Source organism: Ustilago hordei (genome assembly GCF_900519145.1).
Source record: "Ustilago hordei strain Uho2 genome assembly, contig: UHO2_contig_24, whole genome shotgun sequence".
NCBI classification, from domain to species: Eukaryota; Fungi; Basidiomycota; class Ustilaginomycetes; order Ustilaginales; family Ustilaginaceae; genus Ustilago; species Ustilago hordei.
Window position 1 is genome coordinate 185,215 of NW_024545283.1, and position 13,559 is coordinate 198,773.

Genomic DNA, 13,559 nt, shown 5'->3' on the forward strand with positions numbered 1-13,559 from the left:
ATCGTTCTCATTGACATCGACTGATCCCTCAACATCTGAGTATGTGCATGCCATCGTAACCACTGTCAGTAGCCTCTCAGCGCCGTCCAGACCGGATCCGAAGCAAACGATCGAAGAGAGTATCGGTGCTTCGGACGAAAAGATGAGCCGTGGCCCGACTCGAATCTTTTTCCTGGCCGAGTCGCATGTCAGGTCTTATCGCGCAAACAATGAGGTAAATTGCAAACCAGCATCCTTCGTTCTCACGACCATAGAGCGCCACGACGTCAAAAACACCAATCTGACATAAGCGTAGAGAGCATGTATTTTCCGCCGCTCCAACTGCTGGCGACCGCAGGTAAACGATGCCGGCGATAAAAAGGTAACGTGGCGATGCAAAACTTGTGATATTTGACAAACGAGTCTCGCCTCGAGCTAGGATAGCCGAAACAAGAAAGGCCGCGTTCCTAGAGGTATGATGTCCTAGACCCAGAACTCACCTTAGACGAGCTTTGCGAAGGGAGAAAGTGGTGGTGTAGAGGAGCGTGGGCTCCCACGCTATGGCCTAAAAGAACGTGGCAGTGCTCGGCTATCCTTTCCACCCTTTCTGTAATGTTAGGCGGGCTTGTCACTTGATCGCTCATGACCTTAGCCCACGGCATTGACCGATGCTTGAATGACCCATAATCGCTTTCTATACGAAAAGTTGGAAGATCGACCCTCGCTTGTTGCTGCTCGTCTGCGGCGCGCGGTACGCCGACATGCTTTGCATGGCCCCGTGAGCATGTTCAATGCTGGGTATGATTTCCTTCGGAACGAGCATCATCCGGTCGTCGATGGTGTGAGTGGATTTGCAACCCTTGTTTTTGTGGTGTGTGAATTTGAGAGCCCCTTTCTTTCCGTCTTTCTGTCTTTCTTTCTTTTGTTTTCTCTCTCTCCAGCCGAGTTGTTCGCCATGCATCATTCGCGACTCCCACGCGAGGAGGCCGTATTATGGATGTTGACCTCGGATACAGTAGACTGGCAAGCAGGGCTTACTTTGAGCATGCAGTTGGGTGTAGTGGGGCGTTGGTCGACCTGCATCGGCAAGCGCTTTAGTGAAGCTTCTTTGCAGAACAAACGGACCCCTGGAATGTGTACGCCCCACGGTAGAGTTAAGTTAGCGACGATCCCATGCTTCTACTTGCACTTGCAGGATCTGCGCCCATGCTTGGAAAGAGGATCTACCTTGCATCCTGATGTCGTCGTTGTTCTCACGGGATCGCCGGCGGTCGCGCGTGCGCAGGCGAGGATCGCGAGCGGCAAGAGAACGTAAAAGGAACGCTTTGATTCTCAGCCATGGCGATCAACTCGATTTGGAGCAAGGAGCAAGGAGCAAGGAGCAAGGGGCAAGAAGCCAACGCCTGTGTCGATGGCACTTCTAGCATCGCTTCACCTTGGTTGACATTGCTGTGAGGTGCGGGAAGAAGCTCTGAAAACGACAAAGAGCGATCCGCATTGAATGCAAGCCAAGTCGCCGAGACACGATCGCTTTCAGTTCGAATTTGCTGCCGTAGCGCGGTGAATTGGTAAAGCGTGTTCTGTTGCGATCTACGATGCATTGCGTCGCATCCACGAGCGAGACAAGAATGGAAACATGCTCTTCGACTTGGACTTGATTGGCGATACAGAGAAGCAGAGCAGGATTCGAGTGGAAAGTTGGTCGCCGATCAAACTGTCGGTCCTTTTTGCCGATCAAACTGTCGATCCTTTTTGCACTAGCTCTTTGCACTAGCTCTTTGCATGCTTCTCCGCGCCATGCTGTACCCTCAAGTCAAAGAGGACGAGACGGCCCCCGTCCAAGAGCCAAGAGAAGTGCGAATGTCTCCGAAGTCCGACTTGGGCGCTATGATTGTCAACGATACTGGATCGATATTCACCCGCTTTCTGGTTCCGAATCTGCATAGTCCGTCCCTCTTGGGCCGTGTCAGCTGATCTGAGCTGACTTTCAAGTTGACTCTGACTGTCAGCTGTCCAGGATTCGTATGCCAATCCGAAAATCCTGGAAGAGAGAGAGAGAGGGAGAGCTGAGTTTTTCCAGACGATCCCTTTTGACATGGGGGAAATTGATTTCCTTTTTGATTTTCCAGGGTAAAATGTTTGAGAAAAATTGTGCACCGCCATGACCCTCGGCTTTTCAGCTTTTCGGCTCTTCCGCTACAGTAGAAGCTACTAGCACTGACCTCGACCTCGACTCCAAGCAAAAGAGAAGAGCGAATCAAATTAGGCTAATTTTACCGTGGGTAAGTTTCAGCTGCTTGGTCTAGCCCTTGAGCCCTTTGCTGGTGGTTCCTCATTTAGGATGTCGTGGGACAAACGAGACGCTTGTTCAAGTTCATCGCTGGCTGCTGAAGATGGCCGGCTGCGACCTCGCCGAATCAATGATGGCGGCATCACAGAGAGGGCAGCAGTTCGAGTGCATGTCTCGGCTCGATTCGCTTGACCAGAACCATCAATACCGTTTTTTTGTTTTTTTTAAGGAAGATCCGACTGAACGGACCGAGTGGCGTGCAGTGGGCGAAAGAGAGAGACGCATACAGGCAGCGGTTGTAGCTCCTCGTGGCAAAAGCACCCTTGTCAACGCTGCTCGTTCTTCACACATGAAACACAGTCAGAGGGCGAAGAAAGGAGTGCAAATCGTGGCGTGTGGAAAAGCCACTTTATTGAATATTGACTTTCCCTCTTGTCTTTCCTTTACTCAGCGAAAGCCGCGCACTGTCGAGTTGTCCCTACCTGTGCCTATGTGATTTGCCATGATGTTTCGAATGCCATTTTCAGTAGCCGACCAGGACGATTTGATGATGCCGTTCGGCGTGGCCGAATTCGCACTCGGATCCGATAAACAGACAGAGATCGTGTGTTGTTGGAGAGTCAAGTGCAAGAGACGTTCAACCCCGCACCTATTCCGTTCCCGTCTTCTTTTCTCTTTTCCAAGACGATCGTCCATGCAGGCCACTTTTCTTCATTGCCGCTCCAGGTGTCTACGGATTGGTGTGTGCATGTGTTTGTCACGCCTTCTTCAGCCCATCGACATGAAGAGTGCAGCATGTATTGTAGGTGTTGGTTGTCAAGGCCCCATTGCGTGCATAAGTCCGAAAAAAATAAAAATAAAAATAAAAATAAAAATAAAAATAAAATAAAAATAAAATAAAAATAAAATAAAATAAAATAAAATAAAATAAAAAATAAAATAAAATAAGTAAGATTAAAATAAAAAATCCGCCCCCGGCCTCTTTCCAAAGGAACCTTCTTTTCTGCATCCAAATTGTTTGGTGACAAGTCTGTCATCACAAGAAAATAAATAAAAATGAATCGATGTTCAGCGCGACTGCATCTTCTCGTGGGTATTGGAAGGGGAAAGAGTGCATCAGCAGAAGAGCAGAGATCAAATCCCTTGGCAATGCATCAGCAACCGCACTTCGTATGTTGCTTGAGTACAGCTGCAGACCCAGCATTTTATTTTTTTTATCCATGTGCCATCCATCTGTCACTCAAACGACAAGGATGAAGAAAAAGAAGTTGCCATGTCAGAATAAAGCAAACATGGATGAAGCTGACCTCATACCTTGAGGCATCTGTCCTTCCTGTCCAACTTGAGCCTCTGGATCTGCCACAAGTCAGAACAACTTCACATGGTTGGGTGCCAACATTCTCCACCTCATCACAATCATCTACAACAGCAAGTCCTACCAGCACATTCTGCTACCATCTTAAGAATTGGCTGAGAGTGATCTGGCCAACAAACTTCACAAAGATCCCATTTTTGGGAGATCTTTGAGTTGATGTTCCCAGGCAAATCTGTCAAGCCCAATCACATCAAGGCCAAGCTGAGGTGGCTGCAAGAGATGTACAACAGGGAGAAGAAGAAGCTTTTGCTCACTGGAGCTGGTATGCTGCTGATGAACATGGATGCATCCAACCTGGTAAGTCTTTGCAATCTTGCTTGCAACGGCATGCTTAGATGCTGATTCTATTGCAGTGTCACCGGAATAGAATTCCGTTATCTGGGTCCGGAGCATTGGGGAGTGAAATGCTTATACTTCAGTATTGTGTGAATCAGGTGCACCAGCTAAGGGACTAGCTGGTGTAGTGGTTTTACTGCTCACTATGTTTCGATTTGGTTACCTGATTCCCAATCACTGACACAAAGGAGAGTTCATCTGGGTTGACAGTGGATATGGCCATTCTGCCATCATAGTTGGACCATTCTCTCACATTGGTGCTGACAGGAGCAAGGACCACATCACCACTGCAGAGACCATCCAAGCCTGCATTGTTGCACACACCTTTGCCAGTTGATATGACCATCCTGCCAATATTGCCAACCTGCTGTTGCCCTCTTTCTCTGAGGATGAGGGGAACAAAGTTGTGCAAAGCCTCCAACTTGATGCCACAGATACATAAGAGCTCAGGAGAATAACATGCACAAATCAGCAGCAATATGAACTGGATCTTGTTGCTGCAACACAAGGAATGTCACAGTACACAGTGTCAAGACTTCAAAGTTCTGCTGCACATGATCTTTGAAAGGATATGTTCCAGGTGCTGTTCAGAACCCCTGGCCACAATGAAGAAGACACTACTGCAATGTCTTGATGTCACAAGAAGACTACTGCAGACTACAATGCCATAACTCAAAGCACTTCAGCTAGGAGACAGGAGCAAGCCTTGATGCAACCATCCTCATTAGCATTGTTCACCCAAGCAAACACTTGATTTGAACTGACAAGCACTCACTCTTTCCTGCTGCTGAATATGACCCTTGTCACCATTTTATCAAATGTTACATTGAGTGCATTGTGTGAAGAGGAAAGCAAGATACAAGCAAGCAATGGGTGGTAGTGAAGAGAGCAGGACAAGTAACATATGCTTACTCTTAGGTTATGCCTCTCATTGGCTGTATGAGTTCCTTGTGTTTTTTGGAAACTTGCATTTCCTTGGCGGTGTTCTAAATTCCTCCAAAAATGCGCCCTTCGAAAAACCCGCGTTTTTAAAAACGCGAAATGTTTGATACGTCTTAAAATGTGTTCACCCTCGTTCATAGACATGTGCGCTTCTGCTACTCTCCAATCTACCTCAGCCCCGACGCCTCCTCCTCTCTTTTCGTTTTCTGGTGCACCTATTGCTCTGCTCTTCTGGTATTCATGCGTGTCCCTTGTCCCTCGAAATGAACCCTCTCTTTTCTCTCTCTCTCTTTGCCTTTCCTCTGCGTGCATTGCTTCCGAGCGGCCGTTGCGCTGCCACGTTAACCGCTGAGCGCGGCTTTGCATTGGAGCGCTTCCCCTCCGCTTTGTACGCTGTGTTGTGTGCGTGTTGGCTTCATTGCCACGTCCCGATCTTGATCTTGATCTTCTGGTTTCGGTGTCAGTTCTGATGTTGATGCTTTGCCACACCCAGACTTGGTGGTGTGCGTGCTTCTTCTTGGTCGTGGTTGTGACATTTGACCATTTCCTGCGCTCTCTGCAAGCACTGCCCCCCCTCTTCGATTTGATAGATCGCTGCGCCGTCGCCGTCGCCATTGCCATTCTTTGCACCTTCTGGTGCTCCTGCTCCTGCTCCACTGTTGATGTTGCCGCCGCTGCCGCCGCTGCTCGCCCCCTCGCCTCAGCCTGATCTTTGTTCGGAATTTGCTGTTCTTCATTTCTCTCTCTGATACGACTTGTCCGGCTCAACTCTCCTCTTCCTCATCCTGACTCTTCTTTCCTTATATCCTTCACCTTTCCTGGTGACCGTCAATCTCGATGATTCCCTTTCCCCCTCCGTCCGCATCAGCGCCATCCGTTCCATCACCGCCGCCACCATCTCAACGACTCGGTTGACAGCCGCAATTCCGATTCATAACATCACATCGTCTCGTCCTCCGTTACGACTGACAACCCACCAGTCGCACTTCCGCTTACACGTTGCTTCTCCCAGCCAACCAAGGACAGATACATATCTGCACGCCTACAGCACCCGGTGGCTTTCTTCACTTCACTTGACGGCATCGACCTGCATTTGAATCTGCATTTGCCTCCTCAGCATACCCTACTTTACCCACCATCTGCATACCGGCACCAGTCACGCGTTGCCCCCGCCCCACTCAGCTGCACCTTCTGGACGCTTTTGTCTAATCCCACTTTATTTCCGTGTTACCTCCAGCACTTAGTGGGCATTCGACCGTTTAACCCTGGGCCACCGTCGTCCCATTTCAGCCAACGCACAGCAGCGTCAGGAGCGTGGCCTTTCATCTCGCTCTATTTCGCTCTCTCGGTCCAGGCCCGCCTCAGACCAGCAGAGCTTGTGGCCTTTAACACTTCCGGTCAACCCACTTTGTATCCGCAGCACCACCAACCCACCGTGAGCGAGACTCGATCACAGTGACATTTCGCCGGTGACTTTGCCGAACCCGGTCTGTCCAAGCCAAAGGTGAGTCAATACCTACACGGTCTCGAACCAAGAGTCGCTGCGTACTCTCGCTGTTCTGTCCATGAAGCGCCCAACCACAAATGCGATGCGTGTGACCTCGTTGTGATGACAGCAAGAGAGGCACCCCCCTCCCCTTCTTTCGACCTGCCGAGATGAAGTAGGGCTTGTTTGCGCCCTTTGGTGCTCATCTCTTGACCGCCGTCTCCACATCTTGCACCAAACTCCAATCAAAGGCCTTGCATCTCTTTCTGCCGTCTTCATCGCCCAAGGTATACACTGGGGGTATGCCCACGCTAGCTTTCGACGTTTGCAACTTGATTCTTTGATCGCCGGCAGCATTGTCATGCGCGATTAAGAAAGCGGTGTTTCGCAGACTCTTTGGCAGGAACGAGGGGCTAGGGTGATTTCAAGTTGTCACTTGTTGTGCAACCGTTTGTCTTGCTTCTTGCCTTTGTCACCCGACACACACGCATCCCCCTTATGCACGTCTTGGGGTCGCTGTTGCCTTCTTGCTGGTTCAAGTTGGCTCACAAGGTATCGCTTCGTTCTTCCTCTCTTGTTCTGTATCGTTATAGGCAGCTCGTTCCGCTACACGTTCTCTTTCCAACAAGGTTTAGCACCCCGCCGAGCAGGACTCATTCCATTCAGCATCTAGTAAGTAAGCCTTCACAATCGACATCAAATGCATCATCTCGTTTCTCTCGTACCGAGCTTGTTTTCCATCACTCTACGTCCATCACTCTACGCAGGCCAGCACTCGCCTGCTCGCCCGCCCCTCTCAGTCTCTTCTTTCTTCGGCGTCCTAGTCAGTGTCGAGTCAGCACGACGCCCTGTCAAAGACGTTGCCGCCGCCCCTCGCTCTCAGATGGGTTCGGCGCTCGGTCAATACAGCTGCGAAACCTTGTCTTGGCCATTGCCAACTTGACATGACAATAATGGCAAGTCTGGCTTCGGAAAACAAGGTTGCAACACCCTGGCTTCATATTTGCGAGTCTCGCGCCAAGCACACATGTCATGGCACTATGCCTTGTCTCTTTGTCAGGACACTTGAGGCTAGCGGCTCTCGTCGTGCGCCATAGCAGTCGCAGTTTCGCCCAGCGCCGCCGCCATCAAACTCGAACAAGCTTGCTGCCTATCGCCAAGAGTTCCGCCTCCCGTGTTTTCCCTGATCGACAGCCGCCATGACCGCGCTGAAACAGTCAGAAGCCGCTCGCTCTTGCATGCAGTCGATGGCTCCAGCTCCCAATCACTACCGTGCTTTGCACCAACGACGCTCGCCGCTGCTGAAAAGCATCACGCAAACTTGGGCTCATATGACAGGCGCATGCTCATGTTCTTGACGCGGCTTGACTGTCTCGCTTCAGCGTTAAAAGGTCAAGCAAGTCCTTTGGCCTTGCTCTGTCGAGTCAAGTCAGCTCCACGTAAGCAAATATATATATATATATATATATATATAAAAGAGGAGAAAATCAATGGAAATTCCAAATTTCACTTGATTTTCTTGAGCATTTTATTTTTATTTTTCGTCTTTCTTGTCACGTCATATCGCCGTTGCTCAGCACTGCTCAGCTCTCAGCTCGCTCGCACCTTGATCAAGCTCAGCCAAGCCAGCGTCGTGGCGACTCAGCATCCTCACTCTGCTCTCGCTCTTGCCCACGTCGACCGGACGGTCTTGGCTCTACTATCTCACATCTACATTGTATCTCGGGATCCGCAACCAACATCTTCGGCTTGGTACTGCTCGCATCCGAGGTCGCCGCGTCGACTGCGGCTACTCCGCATCTGGCCAGCTTCTGATCCGCAACAACCATGTCTCTGGTCGTTATCATCGAACAAGCTTTCAGAGGAACGTTCTTTCTTGCACTTCGTCATCGGTCACGTCCGAGAGCGGATTGCCTTTGCACCGCGAGCTTCTTCCCTCTATCTCAGGCACATCTACTGTCGAGCAGAGGCTCACAGAGCCAGAGCTTGTTCCGGCTAGGATTTACGTCAGATCAGGGGCATCAACCTGCATCGAGCCATCTACAGTCGGTACCTCGAGAGCTTACCACGATACATCGTCAACCCCAAGAGCACCTCTCGATTTCGCAGGTTCTCCCCCACCTTTTCTAAAGCTTTTGACGATCAAGCTTTGGCTCCCCCGCAAACCTTATACGGTCACCGCGGCTGTGACCTTGTACGTTGCTACATGAGAGCGCGACCAGTGTGTGGGCCTTTCCAAGTTAAGGGCGACTCGGAGTTCCAGCCGTTCTTCGATGTCTATCATCTTGCATCAGTCTTGATCGCGCGATCACATCACTGTAGCTGCGGCACGATATGGCGACCGCTCAAGACTCATCATCGTTCTCGATCTAGACCTTACCGGATCGGCATGAGCTTCAGCTTCAGAACTGCGGCTTTTCGTTGCCACAGACCTCGCTACTACAAAACAAGCTCGGGGCGAACAAGAGAAAGCATCGGCTGATTTGATGCCTATTCACGACCAACCTTCACCTTGCGTTTACTGACTCCTTCCTTCTTATCCTTTCCTACCTGCTTGCCTCCTCTTCCGCCTCCTCACAGAGAGCTTCTTCTACCGCTCTCGTGCCCTGCCTTGCTCGCGAAGCGTTGTCATCTTCCGACGCCGCTTCGATCCTTCCGCTTCAGCGGAGGCTTGCCAACACCGGGCCGGACTTTCGGAAGATCGTGCTAGCCGGTATCTCGTCTCCCATCATCGTATCAGCATCCCGCCTGGTTAGTTATCTTGCTCAGTCAACGCTTCTCGAAGCTCTGTCTGGTAACAGTATACAAGCCGCAACGTTTGAGACAGGATAAAGTCTACGGCTTTTCCGTTCCGTCAGCCCCTCATCTTCGCCTTCAGCAAGGAAACCAGCAGCATCATGTCAGCTCCTTACTACACAGGTCAGAGCAGCGCCTCTGGTTCACCATATCGACCTGACACAGCGGATGTCTCTTGGGATCACAGCAGACCTTCCACCGTCGGCGAGACACGGCAAGACATGTATGCACAGATGCCTGCTGACGGCTCTACATCCTCACAGCAGCTACGACCTGAGCCTCTGCAGCCAACGCAACAACACGCTGAAGTCGTCGGTGGACAGATGGGCGCCTATCTCGGTCAGAATGTCGTCACTCCTCGTCAGTCCGTCTTTCCTCGAGGTCAGATCGAGGGTTCGTCCCACTTTGGCGTTCAAGGAGCGATGGACAGCTATGACCACGCTGCTCAAGGCGTTATGCCTGCAGACACTCCCCGCGCTGCTCACTTTGGTGGCGGTGGCTTCGATGCTTCCAAGATGAACATGGCCGGTGCACACACTTTCGCTCCAGCAACCAACTCTGCTTGGCCCAGCACGTTTCAGCAACATTCCGCCGATGCCGCCGCCTACAGTCGATACGCTTATCCGACGCAAACCGGTTCAAGCTCGTGGTCGACCTCAGCTGGGATGTCCATGTCACACAACATCATCTACGACACTTGTTCGTCCTCTGCCAACACCAGTCCCAACCGTTCCCAGACGTACTACGACGTGTCGGGTGATCAGTTTGATCATAGCAATTACGGTTCGCATATGGGCTCGCATACCTACCCGATGTACGGCGATTCGACTTCCAAGATGGGCAGCTCGGGCGCATACATTTCCGCTTCGCAACCAGAGTACCCTCCTGAGGAGATCGACAGCATGCTCGATCAGGTCTCGACGCTCTACAAAACGGCTAACACCAAGAAGATGGCTGAGTTCTACCGCGATAAGTGGGCTCGCATGTGGTAAGTTCCGGAAAGACACTTGATCCATCACAATATCGACGTTGACTTGTTTGCTGACAACTTGACCTACATTCATTCCTCTCTCGCTTCGACCTTATAGGCTCACTTGCAACTACACGCTCAAGCCATCGATTCAGATCTCGATCCCACGTACCATCTTGCACGAGTCGTATCGTCGAGCTTGTGACTCGTTCGGTCTTGAACCGCTTCAAGCCGCTTCGTTTGGCAAGGTGCTTCGCAGCCAATTCCCTGATGTCGCACAACGGCGTCTGGGAGGCCGCGGCAAGACACGCTTCCACTATTGCGGTTTCGGCACATCCAACGAGCGCGAAGCGATCAAGGTCAAATCTCTCCTCGAAGATGAAAAAGCGGGCAAGCTGCAACTCAGTGCTGGTCTCAGTGCCGAGTATGCCTCGGAAGCACGAGCCAAGGCTCGATGCGAGGGTCAACATGGCGAGTCATCATCCTATCGCAATAACCATTCGTCCGAAGGATCACCAGTAGAGGCTCAATCATCTCGCTCTACTCAGTTCGACAACTCGCCCCATGCCTCCTCAGAAAGCAGCACGTTGGGCAACAACCCTGGTGTCGCCACCGACGACCGACTTATCGCTTCTGCTTTTGCTACTCTCAATAGTGCTGTCATGACTCCTCCCGGTACGAGCTCAGGTACGACCTACGGTACTCAAGATGGAAGCGCAGCACGATATTCGCAGGTGCAATCGCAAGGTTTGCCGCATGCAGCTCACCTCTCGTCTTCTGCTAGCGGTAGTGGTATGCCTAGAAGACATACAGTCTCGCACTCCTATTCGGGTTTGAGCGAGATGTCTTACTTGCCTGGTGGTGGTGTTCATCCGTCGAGCGAAACGGGTGATGGTAGCATAATGCACTCTGGTGATGTCTCTGCGTTTGGACCTGGAAGTGTTTCGGGTATCAGCGAACCAGCGCAATCCGGTTCCCTGCTTAACAGCCCTGCTTCTTCCTTACACGGCTATCATTACGTACAAGATCTTCGCCACGTATCTAGCTCAATCCCCTTGCGTCGTTCTTGCCAAGAATTTCCCGATTGGCCCAATGTGCCAGGACATACCTCTTCCAGCACGGCTTCCAACCCAGCCTATGCTTCCACCACCAGCGGCACCTCTTCATCAGCGACCAACCACGCAACAGGTACCCATCCGTCTGCGCAAGAAACGCGCAAAGCCTGGCGTAAGTATGGATAACTTTGTCAAGCTTTACTCTCCATTTGGTTGCGTACTGACACTTGTTCCTTCGTGTTTTTTTTTAATTTTAATTTTTAATTTTTATTATTATATATATATATAGCGAACAACTTTGTTCTGGAATAGCATAACCCTGTCCACTCGGGAGGCGTTTCTGTGCTCCTTCAGCACGTAAACCTCGCCGATCACGCGACACTACGTTTGGTAGTCTAGCTGTAGCTATGCCAATCCATCCTTGCCCTATCCCATAAGGGTCCTAACTTTTCCCCGACTGTATTTCCTCTGTAGCGGACTGGTTCCCCTCACTCTTTTCTCTAGTTATGGTATTATTACTCTCGTTGTCTCTTCTGTTCACGGGATTCACTGCTCTCACTCTCTTTGTTGGCTCTTGAAGAGTCGCCCTCCGCTACACAACTGTTTTTGAAACTCTCCTCTTCCAAATCGACGGTAATGTCGGTTTGCGTACACACACACAAATCGCCCTCTCTCTCTTTGCTCCGAAAGCACCTCCTCTTTGTTGTCCTCTGCAATTCTAGAAGAACATCTCTTCCTCACTATTTTGTGCGATGGAATGGTTTGCGATGCTCGTCAGCTCGAATTGCAGATGGTTCCGTTGAGACTTGCAAAGTGATCGAGAACAGCAAATTGCAGTGCAGGCTTTTCGCTCAACAACGGCAGCACGCAACCTCAGTCGAACATCTCGCACGGCTTGGCACGATTCACACCTCTTGTCGAAACGGATTGGAGGCAAAAAAAATGTTGATTGCCAGCAAGAACATGCTTAGGTGGGTGTGGAGGGAAGGAGAGCTTAACGCTTGACCCAGGTAAAAGCTTTCCTAGCTTTCAATTTGCCTGTTTTCTTTCTCTCGACCATTCTTGGATCTCTCTTCAGTACTCCATCCTTTGCCAGGACATCTTTTACATACTTTTTGACTGGGAGACCTTTTTCCATAGGCAGCGAGCTACCAGTTTCTGCTACGATAGCGTTTGCGAGGGCGTGAGCAATTGCGCCTGCTTGACCGCTCTTCCCTCCGCCACGGGTTAGTGCGAAGATGTTGTAGCTACCGAGCGTAGAGGTTAATTTGAGGGGCCACGTAACGACTTCTCGCTCTGCGGTTCGGGTAAAGTATTCCGAAATGGGCATGTTGTTGATAAGGATCGTTCCAATAGAATCCAAGTCTTTAGTGGGGATAATCCAAACCTGAGCACTGGACTCCTTTCTTCTTCCCATCGCATACGCCCTCCCCCTACCATCAACCTTTTTCATACTATTCTCCCACAACGCCTTATCGGTATCCTTTTCAGCGAGCAAATTGTTGGATTTGGCATTATCATTCATAAATCTCTCCAGAGTCTCTTTGAATTTCTCCACCAACTTTACCCCTTCCACTCCCACTCCCCCTACTGCTCCTTCGTATTGATTAACCAACCCAGCATACCTCGCTAACAACCCTAACCGAGAAATAATCTGCCTATACTGCGCAGCTTTAAGATTCGTTCCTAGAATACTCTGCAACCCTGCACTAGAAACCCAAAGGTTTCCCCGACCTGCTGAGATGGATGGAGCGGACGAGTTGGGTGGGAGTAAATAAGATTGTTCGAGCAAACGTTTGGTTTCGCGTGTAAGTTGTTCGAGAGAAAGAAGCGTGTCGATATATGCTGGCCGACCGGTGTAGTATGCTGGTGAAACGGGTTTTAGACGGCTGGGAAGGGGGGAGATGGGTGGTAGGAGGGGTGTGCGGGCTCGAGAGTATGCGTCGTTACTGCCGTTGGGGGAGGAGGTGGAAGTTGATGCAAGACGGACGTTCGAGGGGGTTGAGCGGGTGGAGAGCGTGAGTTGACGCAAGATCGATGATAGCGAGCGGGTTGCGTTCGGCATTACCATGGTGATGGAGAGCCTGCTGCGATGGTGCAGAGGCTGAACGATGACAACTAGACGAAATGTGGTGGTAACGATGAGAAGTGATGAAGCCGCTGGCTTCGATGGTGTCAGCTGGGAAAAAAAGGAGAGAGCGCTTTCTTCCAATTCACTACCTCTGTCACGTGACACGGCTCTTCGATCAATATTTTTATATTTTGCGAACTCGGCGCGGTCTAACATATTTATGGTTGCGCGAAGTGGAGCTTTCTTTGTGAAGGCCGCG

At 50.7% G+C, this 13,559-nt stretch overlaps 2 protein-coding genes across 2 annotated transcripts; one reads left to right on the plus strand and one right to left on the minus strand.

Annotated features, from left to right (window-relative positions):
• Positions 1 to 9,305: 9,305 nt before the first annotated feature.
• UHO2_07165 (related to RFX1 ### major transcriptional repressor of DNA-damage-regulated genes) lies at positions 9,306 to 11,541 on the plus strand (the record flags this gene model as incomplete). Its single annotated transcript, XM_041558967.1, has 3 exons — positions 9,306 to 10,192; positions 10,293 to 11,401; positions 11,519 to 11,541. The coding sequence occupies 3 exons, from the start codon at positions 9,306 to 9,308 to the stop codon at positions 11,539 to 11,541; spliced, it is 2,019 nt and encodes a 672-aa protein (XP_041414901.1).
• A 682-nt stretch (positions 11,542 to 12,223) lies between these two features.
• On the minus strand, positions 12,224 to 13,300 carry UHO2_07166 (uncharacterized protein; the record flags this gene model as incomplete). Its single annotated transcript, XM_041558968.1, has 1 exon — positions 12,224 to 13,300. One exon carries the CDS (start codon positions 13,298 to 13,300, stop codon positions 12,224 to 12,226), a length of 1,077 nt encoding a protein of 358 aa, XP_041414902.1.
• Between the last annotated feature and the right edge of the window lie 259 nt (positions 13,301 to 13,559).